Source organism: Sinohyriopsis cumingii, chromosome 4, assembly GCF_028554795.1.
Source record: "Sinohyriopsis cumingii isolate HCF-2022 chromosome 4, ASM2855479v2, whole genome shotgun sequence".
Classification (NCBI taxonomy): domain Eukaryota; kingdom Metazoa; phylum Mollusca; class Bivalvia; order Unionida; family Unionidae; genus Sinohyriopsis; species Sinohyriopsis cumingii.
The window spans coordinates 141,947,194-141,961,594 of NC_142964.1; the positions used below are offsets into that span (position 1 = coordinate 141,947,194).

Below are 14,401 nucleotides of genomic sequence, written 5' to 3' on the forward strand. Positions count from 1 at the left end.
AATACTTAACCAATCATAGTAACATACACCCTCCCAGCCTCCCTGCAATTACATCCATATAGAGAGCATGCCTTATGCTCCATTAGTAACTGCTGATCTCTAAGTCAAGGGGAGATCACTCTGCAAGACCACCATGTAGGTGGGCAAATAACTTTTAGCTGAAACGCTTTATCTGGGAGGACTGGATTTGTGAGGTAAGTAAATTATTTGGACATATGTATGTGTGTGTGTGTATATATATATATATATATATATATATATATATATATATATATATATATATATATATATTCATGCTTAATAAGATGCAATTGTGTCTACTTTTTGTTAACAATAGGATGTAGTTCTTATGAATGTTGGAAGGATGGTCATTACCAAAAAACTTGTTATGATATCTACCTTGTCCTAAATGAAAATGGTTCCAATCTTGCATCCAAAATATCTGCCATGACAGCCATCATTGAAATAATTGTTTTCACTCTTCCTTCTGAATAGATGGTGATATTAACTAAAAAATAGTTCCACTTGGCCAGCTTCAAAACTCTTATCTTGTTTTCACTCCAATATCTTGATAATGTCATTACTACTTCTTCTGAATCATTGGTTATATCACTATGGTGTTTTCACTAAAAGCTTCTTTATGATGTCTGCTTGATCATAAGTGAAAATGGTGCATATCTGGTGTCCAAAATGTCCATCACAACAACCGTCTTCTCACTATGCATCCTAAACAGAAAGTCCTCAATGAAAATTGTACCAATCTGACATCCAGTATGGCAGCCACAACAGCCATCTTAAAAATTGCTACTCATGAACAGAATGTCATGTCAGCATGGGTGTTAAACTAGAAGATTTCTTGTGACATCTAATTGGTCTTAAATAAATAATGTGCTGATCTGATATCCAATATAGCCATCAGAGTGAAAATCATATCAATCTTGGATTTTAACATTAAGACTTCTTGTGATGTCTTGTTTATACTATAAAATATATATAATTGGTGCCAATTTGACATCCAGTATTGTCACTATGACAGTCATTTTGAAAATATTGTTATTGCTGCTTTTCCTAAGCAAAAAATCATGTTGACATGGATTTTAACCAGAAAACTAACTATGATATCTAATTGGTCTAAAATTAAACTAGTTGCCAATCAGACCTCAAATATGGCTACCACAGTGCACATATTGAATATGAATGGATGGTAATATGATGATTGGGGCTTTCACCAAAATTCTCCTAATGGTGTTTGCCTTACTATATTTCATGTATTTTTTCATACCCTTTAATTTTTCATACACAATCCAGTTATCAAAATAATAATTATTTAAATGTATCATAATTTTTCATACATATCACTTTATATTTTTTTTTAAAAGCCATTAAATTATCAGACATGAAATTTCTACTTAGAAGATTTATGTTTTAAAAAAAAGATTGAAAATACTGTATTCCCATTTTGTTTTTACAAAAATTAATTAATTTTTGGTGACAAATTACAATGACAGATGCAAGTTCTCTTATTGTCGTTAGAATATTTACTGGTGTTCATTAACAAATGAGCAAAGGCCTTCACAGACCATACCTTTAAATATTATCATTAATTAATTCTCCTTATTAAGTCTGTCACCATAACAAAATGCCATGTGCATTTTAAATGAGTTCGGAAGCCCTTTGATGTTTTCTTATCCAACAAAAAATGATATCTCAATACAGTGAAGACCACAGACCATTGGTCAACTAGTCTTGTTGTTTTATTATAGTCATACAAACATAATATAGACCGCTCCGGTGGTGTGGTGGTTAGAGCATCTGCCTCTAATGCATGAGGTCATGGGTTCGATCCCCAGCCGAGTCATACCAAAGACTTGTATTAAAAAAATTGTACTAACAGCTGCTTCGCTTGGCGCTCAGCATTAAGAGGTTAGTTTTAGGACTGGTTGGCCTGGTGTCAGGATAATGTGACTGGGTGGGACATCATGCTACATGTCTGTGGCATGATGCCCCAGTGCTAGACATCACTATAAACTGCCACAATGCAGACATTGTAGCGATATGACTGAAACATTGTTAAAGCCACGTTTAAAAATCCAAATCACATGCACACACACAAAAGTAGAATATAAAAGCCTTGTCATAAATGTGATGGTCGTGGACTCCGATAAATTGATCTGTATATATACATATACTGTTTTTTAAGTGCTTGTACTGTTTTGACTTTGATATAATTAATATTTTATTGCAATCTAATCTACGATATAACCCTCTGTTATCTTTATTGGTGAGTTTGAATAGCAAGTAATGCGTATGATCACTTGTCCTTAAAACATCTGCTGTATGGACAAATGGCATCAATAGCACATTGACAGATTTTCATTTTCCCTACTGGCAGTCTTGCTGATTTGACCTCTTCTGTCAGTTCTTGCCCTTAATCTGGTTTCATCTGGAATAACTGAAGCACTAAGCATGTTTAATTACTGTGTAAATAACACTGCATAGCCATGTGGTTGTTGTGACAATGCATATCATAATTAAAACAAGAATGAATTGTTGATTTAGTGTTAATTGATAATGGAATATGGTAGGGTCGTAATACATGAGGATTATCACAATCATGAGGTAAAATACAATCTTTCTTCTGTTTGCAAATGCTACAAATAAAAATCGCCATAAATAAATATGGTCTTGTACACTTGACCTTATTTTATTGCATCTCTCTTGCTCACGCATACACACATACATGCTTGCATGCATTAACTAAAACATGATTTCAAGTTATTTTTTTAATTTTTATTGCAATTTGATGATGAGATTATTGTTGGTGTAAAAATACAAGTCGCATTTAATTTGTTGACAATAAATAATACACATAACTAATACATGTTCAAACCATCTTAGCAGAATGAGACAGAAAATATATGTTTACTTTGTACGTTTGTACCATTAGGTTGTCGAGCAGCATGTGTTCCATAGAACTTGTTCAGATACGATCCCTTTATTTTTCATACAGTCAGGACCACAAAATGATAATTATTTATTTTACATATATTTTTTGTACACAAAGTAATAATTATTTTTTCTTGTACAGATAATGACATGAAATATGGTAAACGAAAATGGTGCCAGTATTTTATCAAATACGGTTGCCACAGTGGCTGATTTGAAAATCTTATCACGCAAGAATAGCAGAGAAGGTTTCAATGCTCATCAGTTAAAAGGAAGAAATGATCTTATCTTGAATTTCTACAAATTCTTTTCAAACAGTAGAGCATCAATCCCATTGATGGACTCTTGTTTCAGTGTTTAGTAAATTGCTTGGTACCTTGAAGCTCATTTTTTCTTGCACATTTGTTGGTCCTACAAGAGGCGACAGCAAATAGTTACTGATAGTCACTGAATGTCCTTTTAATTGCACTTTAATATCATTCAGTCTAAAGCACAATTTGTTTTATTCCGCTGCAGACAGAACTGGTATTTTCAAAACTCTGAACATTCAATTCAGATTTGAATGTAGTCCAAAGGTGTTGAAACTTTAGTTAGAATAAAGTTAAATTCGAACTTAGCTACACTGCTGGCATGCCATATTTAAAAGACATCAGTTATGGGGATTTTCATCATTGTTCTGAGATTCATGATGTTTTCTGTTTTTTACAAATGAAAGAACATATCCCTCACAAGTTTGATTTAACTTTTCTACTCTTATAGAATATTGATGAAAATTGCCCAAAATATGTCATTTATTATTATTTATTAATATATGTTAGCCTTTTAATGATTGGATATTGGATTAATTCATTTCACATTATATTTTTGGAAGTTTCTATGATCTGCTCCAGATATCATATTCGAAAGATCAGTGAGAAATGAATATATCATTTTTGATATAAATCATATCTATGAGCCAACTTTTACATTGTGTTATTGTTAGCCTCAGCTATAATTTGACAAGATATCACAGTAGGCAGTGCATGCACTCCGTTTTTTAAATATTGTCCTAAAAATGTATATTTCGTGTGTATGAAACAATAGGGGTACCCATTTGAACTCTGATGGGTAGATAAACATTTTTTGACTGAGATAAAAGTATCCAGGAAGATTTCAATTTTCTAAACATATTCAAGGGTCATTTACAGATTAAAGCAAATTTTCACTATTGATGTTGATCTGTGATCCAAAATGGCCACTGTTACTAAAATTAGAAAAGAATAATGTTTTAAATAATAAAACGATGCCGAAAAGAATTTGACCAGATTTGACAGAAAGATTCCTGGCATAAAGGCATCTCAGATTTATGCACAAGATGTCTGTCAGCCATTAAATTTGATGACGGCTACTAAAAATAGAAAATAAAACTAAATAAAAGAAAAAACATTGTGATATTGCTTCCATTGTACAGACGATTCTGACTCACCATTGTCAAATAACTGATCCTTACAGCAATTTCACAAAACTGACTGAAGAGAATTTGATCAAATTTTACACAGATCACCCTGGTGTAGAGGCCTTATCCATTTGTTTTAGTACAGTGATTCTGTCCTAACTTTAGTTTTCACATCGTGATATTAATCAGGAATGTTTGAGTTCAACAAAATTTGTCCTCCATCTGTATTAAGGAATCCTTGCACAAGTTGGATTTCTATTCTGCTTCTTCGTTTTCCCTGATGCCTGTTGAAAATTTGGCTTCCATTGTGGCTGTAGAATAGCCCCAATTCATTCTCCTGCATGTTGTAAGAGGCAAATATTGCAGGTAGGAACTGTGTTGGCTTAGAAGTATGGGTTAGAACTCTGCTGTTGGATCAGTCAGGTCAGTTATCAAATGCACTCAGCCTGTTTGTGTTGCAGTGCCATAAAACACTGAACCAAAATCTGGCACAAGTGCACCTGTTTAAGGCTTTGCTACAGTTTGCAGTTAGTGTGTCCCTTTGTAATGCACCATCACTAATTTTAGTTTTAGAGGTATTAAAAGCAGAGGTGAATCCCTATGTAACCATTCATTTTGCGTTTTTTTCTTTCTATCACAGCCAGATCCAAATGCTCCAAAGAGACCAAGAGGCAGACCTCGTGTACATGGTCCCATGGTAAAGAATAGAGAAATTTATTTGAAATGAAGCTTTTATAAATTACATGTATGTGTTGTGCAGTATTAGGATTGCAGAAATCCATTTAGATCATAAACTAATTTAGATTTTAATTGACTTTGAGGAATTCCAATTTTTCAATGCATATGGCATAGTATCCATTGTATTTTACGAAATAACATTCTGGGGTTTAGCTAGCTATGTGATTTCTGACCTTTCATCAAATGAGCACTCTTCCACCTTCCACTTTGAATGGAAAATTGACAGCAAAGTCGACTTTGGCTTTGATGATTAATGTATCATCTTGAAATAAAAGAGGGTGGGAGGATGGCTTGAAGTAGTGCAAGGTGAGGCGAAATTTGTTGACCTTGCAGTCATTATAATTATAGCTGTTTTAACCTTAAATTAGGCCTTTATCATCACTTTCATTAGATTCCAAATCTTCTTTTCTCGAATAATGTTTTATATGGTTGAACCAAAATGCTGACACCAATGCATTTATATAACTGAAATGCTTGTAATGTTAAAATTTAAGAAAGGGTATGTAAGCACTTGCATGATAAACATAACTGAATATTGATCAGTCAGAAAGTCTGTCATTTTGTTGCACTTATTTAAGTATGGTTAAGAAAGATGTTAAAATAAAAATTATTTCTTGTTTCCTACAGGAATCATCTAAGGTATGTGTTGAAAACCACCTTGAGGTGTCTCATTAAAAACAAAGAACAAGAGTAATGGAGAGGGTTTTAGAAGTTGAAGAAGTGAAATTGAATGCTGTCTCTGTGCCATTAACTGCCAAATATTAAAGCCTGTTTTATTTTTATGAAGAGAGACACTTTTAAATGCCAAAGTATTTGAAAAGGTTCTTTATGTTTTTGTATCGGGACACTGATTATTTTTTTTGTTTGTATGTACCATCAACTGCCAAATATTTAAGACTGTTTTATTTGATCAGATACACTGTTAAATGCCTAAGTATTTTTAAAACGTTTGAATTTTGCTTATATATCAGAAATACTGATTTTGTTTTTTTGTTTGTTTATATTATTGTTATTTCTTTTGAAAATGAACATTTGTTGGCTTTGAAATACTTGTGTTATATTTCTTGGGTGTATTTTTACCTTGCTTGCTGGTACCTTTAAAACTTTTTGTCTGGATGTAAAACAAAGCTAAAATCAGGCAGGGTATAGCATGTCATGATATAGTCTCTGATCAGTAAAGCATGTCATGATATAGTCCCTGATCAGTAAGGCATGCCATGATGTAGTCCCTGATCAGTAAAGCATGTCATGATATAGTCCCTGATCAGTAAGGCATGTCAGGATATAGTCCCTGATCAGTAAAGCATGTCATGATATAGTCACTGATCAGTAAAGCATGTCATGATATAGTCCCTGATCAGTAAGGCATGTCATGATATAGTCCCTGATCAGTAAAGTATGTCATGATATAGTCCCTGATTTCATTCATTAGAGCATCAATCCCTATGAAGAAGTCTTTTCTCTTTGTTTATTAAGTTGCTTGGTATCTTGAAGTTCACTCATTCTTGAGACTACTACGAGAAGTGAGAGCAAGTAGTTACTGATAATCACTGAATGCCCCTTTTAATTGCACTTTAATATTATTCAGTCTAAACTTAACATTCCAAATTATGTTGTTTTCAATCTAAAGCAAATTTTGTATTATTCAGCTTCAGGTGGAACTGGTGTTTTTTAAAAAAAACAACAAATTTAAGTGCAGTTCAGATTTGTTGAAATTTCACTTAGAATAAAGTTAGATTTATCAAATGTTTCAAGATCTGAACTTTGGCTTCTCTATTGGAGTGCCATATTTAATAGGCATCAGGATCAATATATCAGTTTTGGGGATTTTCATCTTTGTTCTGAGTTCATGACTTTCATTCAAATGAAAGAACATATCCCTGAGGTTTGATTTAGCCTTCAAAAACCACTGCTGTCATAGAATATTAGTGGAAAATTGCACAAAATATGTAATTTATTTTAATGAGCAGATATGGTTACTTGATTATTCTTTTTCAATTTCTTTTAGAAATGTCCACTTTGATTTGTGATTCAAAGATGTATGAAGACCGATCATAAGTAGAACTATGAACCAATTTAGTTGGGTTTTTTTCACATTGTGTGTTTAATAGCCACACCTACCATTTGACAAAATATCATGTGTACATTGCATGCACTCTGTGATAAATATATTCTTAAAAGGGTATTGTTCTGGATAAAATTGCAATTTTCAGCATTCCTCTGCCATATTATGATGTGATTTAATGACATTGGTATGTAGGTGTACCCATCTGAACTTGTATGAGTACCGTATTATTTTAGGACTGTGATAAAACTCTACATAAAGATATATTTTTACCAGATTTATGGACCATTAAGATCAGTAGTTGCTTATCTGTTGTATAATATGGTGACCATTTCAAAACTTAAAAGAGCCCTTTTTTAAAATTCTCAATAACAAAACAAATCTTAATGGAATTTGACCAACCTTTATATATCTTTTAATGGCTCTCAAAAGCTTGTTAAGATAATTTGAGAAATCTTCCTGGCACAGAGGCCTTTGAAATTTATACACAAGATGGCTTTCCACCGTCAGGTATGGCCACCATTACTTAAATTAGGCACAAAAAACAGCGTCAGAAAGTGCCCAGCAGAATTTTATTTTTAAAAATATGATATTCAGAGTTTGTAATTAATTGGTACATACGATTCTGATTCACCTTGAAATGTGTCCACCATTACTGTAGATAAGAGATTTTTTCAATGCCTTCTCACAGTTTGATCAAACTTTACAATAAGCATCCTGGCATAGAGGCCTTTCCCATTTGTTTTGGTACTGCGATTATGTCCTAACTATGGTTTTCACAGAATTACTTTTCTTAGAATGTTGGATTTGAACAAAATTTCTCATTCATATGTGTATTAAGGAGACCTTGCATAAATTGGATTTCATGTCCGCTTCTTCATTTGTCCTGAATGTCTGTTCTCTAAAATTTGGCTTCCAGTGCATGTAGAATTGGCCTGTGTCCTGTGTCATTCTCCTGTATGTTGTAAGAGGTAATTATTGGAGTCAGTAGCTTAGAGTTGCAGGTTAGAAATGTGCTTTTGAATCAGTCCAGGTCAGTTATCAGTGTGTATTTAAGGCAAGGCACATGACTCCAGTTACCTCAGTACTAATTAACCTATTTATGTTGCTGGGCCATCACACACCAAACCAAATCGTAGCACTTGACTTCATTGAGAAAATTGTAGTTAGTGGAGTCCATTGTGATGCATTATCAATAATAACTTTAGTTATAGATGTATAACAGGCAGAGGTGAATCACTCTATAACCATTCATTTTACTTTGCTTTTGTTTTCTTGTCTACCTCAGCTGGATCCAAATGCTCCAAAAAGACCAAGAGGTAGACCTCGCGTTTATGATTCCATGGTAAGGAATAGAGAAAGAGTTGAAATGAAGCTTGTTTAAATTATATATGCATGTTTTACAGTATTAGGATTATTATTATTGGCCCCAATTAACAGTGCATTTCCTTCTTGTTGACAAACAGGTTCAGATAATTTGTGCTTTGTTTCCAGCTTTACGTATTGATTATTAATCATAGATTAAACAAAAATAAAGCTGTTGTGATTTACTGTTGCTGTTACAATAAAAGAATTTTAAACCAAATGGAGAAAGAATTATCATTCGTTGCAGAATTCACTATCTTAATCCCTTTTATCTATTTAATTGACTTGTAGGGTTTCCAGCCCCTCCATAATGTCAATCTCTTATGCTGAATATCATTTATATTACTAATAATAGTAACAAACGTTATGGTCGTACTAAAATAAATTATAAATTATGTAATATAAATCATCTGGTCTGTCAGGCAACTCAGATTTAGGTCGATGATTGTAATTCTTGAAACCATCTTTATAAAATGATTTTCAAAGGAATTTGTTACAATAAGTCCTTAAATATTTCAGGAATTTGTTACAATAAGTTCTTAAATATTTCAGATATTCTATGAACTCTCTAGCTGTATATAAAAGAATTTTTATATAAAATACTATAGAGATTATTTAGAACATTATGTTAAAACGACAGAACAGTAATATCTCTAGGGTGTTGTTCTTACATCTGATCTGATGTGAATTAGTATCATTAAACCTTCTAGGGGCCCAGGGTGGCCAGGTTGTCTAAGGCAGGGGTCGACAACCTAAGGCACGCGTGCCATAGGTGGCACGTCAAGAGGTTTATTGTGGCACGCAAAGGGCAGTCCAAAATCTCAATTTTAACAGTGTTACTCTTTTACTGGTGCGCTCATTCATTTTGTAATTAATCCAGTTAAAAGTGGCACGCTATTTAAAAAAGGTTGCTGACCCCTGGTCTAAGGCATTTGCTTTACAGATCATTGACGTTTCACCTCAGTTCTCATGGGTTTGAGCCTCAGGTTTGGCCAAGGTTGTGTATGTGAGATAGCTCTCATGTAGCTTCCCATGGGTCAGGGGTTTTAACACTTTCTTGAAATTTGTTGATTTTGGAATAATTATGATTGTTGCTGGAATATTTCTATATTTAATCATTATGATCACTTTTGCCAGATCCCAATTTTTTTGTTGTCAGATAACATTTTATATGGGTGAACCACAACTTTTGTGCCAGTGCATTTAGATGTAATTTGTAATGTTAGAATGTAATTCTATTCAGAAAGGACTGCTCCGGTGACCTAGTGGTTAGAGCATCCGCCCTGGATGCGGGAGGTCGCAGGATCAAACACTGGCCAAGTCAGACAGAGACTTCTAAAAATGGTACTAACAGCTGCCTCGCTTGACACTCAGCATTAGGAGGTTAATGTTAGGACTGGTCGGCCTGCTGTCAGGATAGTGTGACTTGGTGGGACATCATGCTACATGTCTGCAGCATGATGTTCCTGTGCTAGACATAACAATAAACTGCCACACTGTAGACATCGTAGCGATATTACTGGAAAATTGTTAAAGCTAAATTAAAAATCTAAATCACATACATGCACACACTGTTAAGAAAGGGTATTGAGTACTTGTATGATCAGAGTTATTGAATTGACCAATTAGAAAACTCATTTTGATTGGTTAGAGTAGGTTTGAGAAAGATGTTAATAGTGGTCAGTAATTATTATACAATAAACACTGCCTTGACAGACAACTTGGGGCTTAAGGTAATTTGTTGTAGAAATAAATGATCTCCAGTGAGAGACAGGGTTGTGTCAGCACAATCCAAAAACAGTAACTCACTGAGAAAACAAAAATTGCAAACAATTCATAATGCAGTTCATAGGCACTGACAAATATATACCTTTGTAGCATTTTCTCAATGGAGTCCAGCATGTCATATGGTATATAGATACATTTATTTAACTTCTAAATACTGTATGAGATACAGGTTGAAAGTTAAGAAGTAATAGTAACTGTTTCCTAATAAACAAATCATGGTAAACTTAAATGCTCTCTTATATGGATGTGTTTGAGCCACAATAGCCAATGTAACCTTTCAACAAAGCTATTGTTGTTGTTGTTTTGGGGTTTAATGTCATTTTTCAGTGCATGATAGACCTTTAGATGGCAGCCAGTTTAACTGGTGGAGGAAGAACCCAGGAATGCCTCATTAAAAAACCACTGATCCATGGGAAGCTGCTGCCAGCTTTGTCACATACCCACATTGGGCAACTCAAACCCATGCAGACATAAGTGATCTGGCATTGATTGGTAAAGGCAAGTGCTTGAGACCACTCTGCCACCTGGAGCTCCAATCAGCAGTGCTATGATATAAGCATTGCTTACATGTACACTTAACCTTTAAACATGTATGCAACACTGAATATTGTCTATACAATAATATTTGATTATCATTCAGTTTAATGCTTTTGATTAATTTTGAATTTTGATCAGTTGTGTAACATTAAGAACACATATCCTTTACATGTAAAACCTAGGATTATTTGAAAGTTTGCCGTTGAAACTTTTTGTTGTTGTCAGCAATCTACTTCCACTGAGGAAGCCAAAATGTTCATTTGTTTGATCATATTTTTTAAATCTGTACCTTTTAGGAGGAAAATGCAGACAACCCACCAGTAAGTAAATTATTGTTGTATCTTTGTGTTCTAACATTGGTTTGTGATGGAATGTAATTCTCCATATTACGGTTTGCTTGATATATGTAAATTGCTATAATTCTACAATGATCAGCAGAAATTATCAACAAAACTGATTCATATGACCACTGAGTCAAACAAATTTATTTCAGACACAGTCTTACAAGTCCCATTATTGAGCCAGATGTTCATTTTCTCATTTTCTGTCATCTGTTAGCACATGTCTGTAGTTGCTACTTCTTCTGAACTATTTGAAGGAATCTCTTGAAACTTTACACACACATTCCAATATAGTGTAATTGGTTCAAAATTGAAATGGTGCTGCTTGGACAGCCAATATGGCCATCCCAATGGTCACCTTTTAAATGTTGTTATCACTACTTCTAAATGGACTGGTATATCAACAAGCATCTTCCACTAAAAATGTCTTATGGTCTTAGTTGGTCATAAATGAAAATACTGTTGATTTTGTTTCTGATATTGTCACCATGGCAACCATTCAGAAATCTTTTAACTCCTCCTGGATGAATGATGATATTGACATGGTTTTTTTTTAACCAAAAAACCTGTTCGGATATCTAGATGATCCAGAATGAAAAATGATTTGAATCTGACATTTAATATGACCACCATAACTAGCTCCAAAATCGTATCATTACTATTCTTGAATTAATGGCCATTTTGACATGGGAGTTCACCTTTTAAAAGACGTTATGATATCTTGTTGGCCTTAAATGAAATTGATTCCAGTCTTGCATCTAATATGGCCACCATCTTGAGAATATTATCGCAATTCCTTTTGAATAGATGGTCACACAGACTTTGGGTTTTCTTATGATATCATGTTAATTTTAAATTAATTGGATTCCAATCTTGCATCCAATATGGCCACCCCAGTAGTGATTTTGAAAATCAGTTTATTGCTCATGAATAATCAATGATTTCAAAGCTCTGCAGTTAAAAAGAAGCTACAATCATATCTTGGATTTCTGGAAATTGTTTTCTCCCAGTAGTATTTCAGTCCTTTCAAGGGGCTCGTGTTTGCTAGTGAGGCTGTTACACATGCCCCAGAATTGACTGTAAATTACATTGCAGTCTATGGTAAGCACATAGTTAAAATCAAGATCTCCAACCTTGTAACATTTTTGTTTTACTATTTCCTGCATTGCTTACACCAGCTGGATCACATGACACACCTCATGTTTTTATATTTCTCACCCAGAGGGCATTTGAAGGTGGGCAAAGCCATAAAACACTATTTAGTCATTATTTTGCATAATTTTCATTTTTAAAATCTATATTAAAAATGATCTTAAAAAGAAGTGTGATTTTCCCTGCAATAATATATTTTGTTGCCAAGCAGTTCTGTATTCCTATTTTCTGTTTCAACCATTCCTACTTGGGTATCTTGTGGTTTTATGAAGGCGCACAATTTTTTTTTTATACATTGGTTTTTATAAACATGTGAATGTTATTTACGAACCTATTCTGTGCAATACCAAATACAGCTAAGATAATTCTATAAGACTTTGGTATAGCAATATTACACATGAGTTGTCAGCCATTTTGAACATCTGCCTTTAAAACTTTACTCTTGCATGGAGGCAGTCTTGATGAAAGTAAATAAACATTTTAAAGAACTGGTTTGGATACACATATTGGATTTTAGCTGTATGGTCTAAATTACAGAAAAGTTTCTTCATCTTCCAGTTTATAACCCAATTTTTATTTCAATATTTTACTATCATTGAAATAATAGTGAAGGTGTATGTTCCCATTTTTGGTCATTACACCATTTATTTTTGGCTGAATGATGAATTCAGATAAGCACAGCAGTACATTGTAGTTTTAGTCTGATAGCAGTTATTTAAGAAATTCATTGTGGCCTTTGAATTTTTTTTTTGTAATTATACTCCTGTCATTTAGAGTTACACTGTATAATTTCTGCTGTTCTGTATAATTTCTGTATAATTTCAAATAGTGTTTATTTGAAGTATATGGGTAAATGGGTTTTAAAAAAATGATGTCATGACAAAAATAGGCCCTTGAATCTTAATGTGGTAACAAGTTACTATAAAAGACTTGGTACATCAGGGGTCACGGTACCAAACAAAGCGGGCGACTAAGCTGTCTAAGAAATGTAAACTTCATATTCTGTTAGGAAAGTGAAAATGACTACGCCCTGTGATTTTGGAGATGTGCATCGAGTGACTTTAGTTTTTGAGATGCTGCCTTGCCTGGCCTTAGGCACTGTTGTAACTCAAGGCAAAAAATGGCCATCAAATAGCTGGTGTTGATATCTTTGTGCCATCAAACAAACTCTTGCACATTCACAGGCATGTGTTTTGGTAGCTGACTGACCATTAACCCTTGCTGGAGTAAGTTAGTAACAATCACTGTCTGATTTCCAAAAGTTATCCATTGATGATAAAAACATACAAACTTGTGTTTTGATATAATAGGACGCATTTTGTATTTTAATAAATAGAATCAGTGATCTGAATATTTTAAGTGCATCCTACATTATTTTCTTCATAAAATCAGTTTGAAATCACAAGTGAACCTGTCATGGGGAAATAATAGCAGACCACTTTATTAGATTGTCATAAACCTTTGGGCAAGTATTTTCAGGTAAATATACAATTCATAGAAAGCAGAATGTAACTTTAAATTTTATTGAATATTAGATATATAATGCATTTATGTAGGTCAGAAACATATGGGACAATGCTATGTTGTGTAATTTGAGAATCGCTGTAAGGTCAAAATTGTTTTCTGACTTCATCATTTTTGTGAAAATACAAAGAAAAAAGCAGCAGCGAAGCAAATATTATTTAACGAATGCCTAACACTACTACAAGTACATAGACAAATAATAGAAACTTACATTTGCAAACCTAACAGTGGACTGTTGTAATGAAGCTATAAGGTGAATGATTACATTTATATAATAAAAAAAACTCTAAAAATAGATGCACTGATGTTAGCTGTGTCGATTCAGTTGGAAAGGAGCGTTTAATTCATTTATATACCAATATTAATGCTTCATTGTGTTGTCTATAAATAGTTACAGTAATGTTTTATTGGCAACAAAGAAATGAGAACAAACAGTATGATCTGAAGACATGTGCATTGCTTTCATTTACATGGTACAGGGTTTTTTCTTGTTTTGCTCCCACTTCTCCC

General features: G+C 33.5%; 1 protein-coding gene across 5 annotated transcripts in view; it reads left to right on the forward strand.

The window, feature by feature from the left end:
- LOC149802222 (uncharacterized) overlaps positions 1-14,401 on the forward strand; it is an 85,939-nt gene that overhangs the window by 21,452 nt on the left and 50,086 nt on the right. For all 5 annotated transcript variants that reach the window (XM_089956641.1, XM_089956643.1, XM_089956644.1 and 2 more), the window contains exons 11-13: positions 5,022-5,078; positions 8,473-8,529; positions 11,171-11,194. In XM_089956641.1, the coding sequence (XP_089812767.1) occupies positions 5,022-5,078; positions 8,473-8,529; positions 11,171-11,194 (138 nt within the window). The remainder of the gene's footprint in view (positions 1-5,021; positions 5,079-8,472; positions 8,530-11,170; positions 11,195-14,401) is intronic.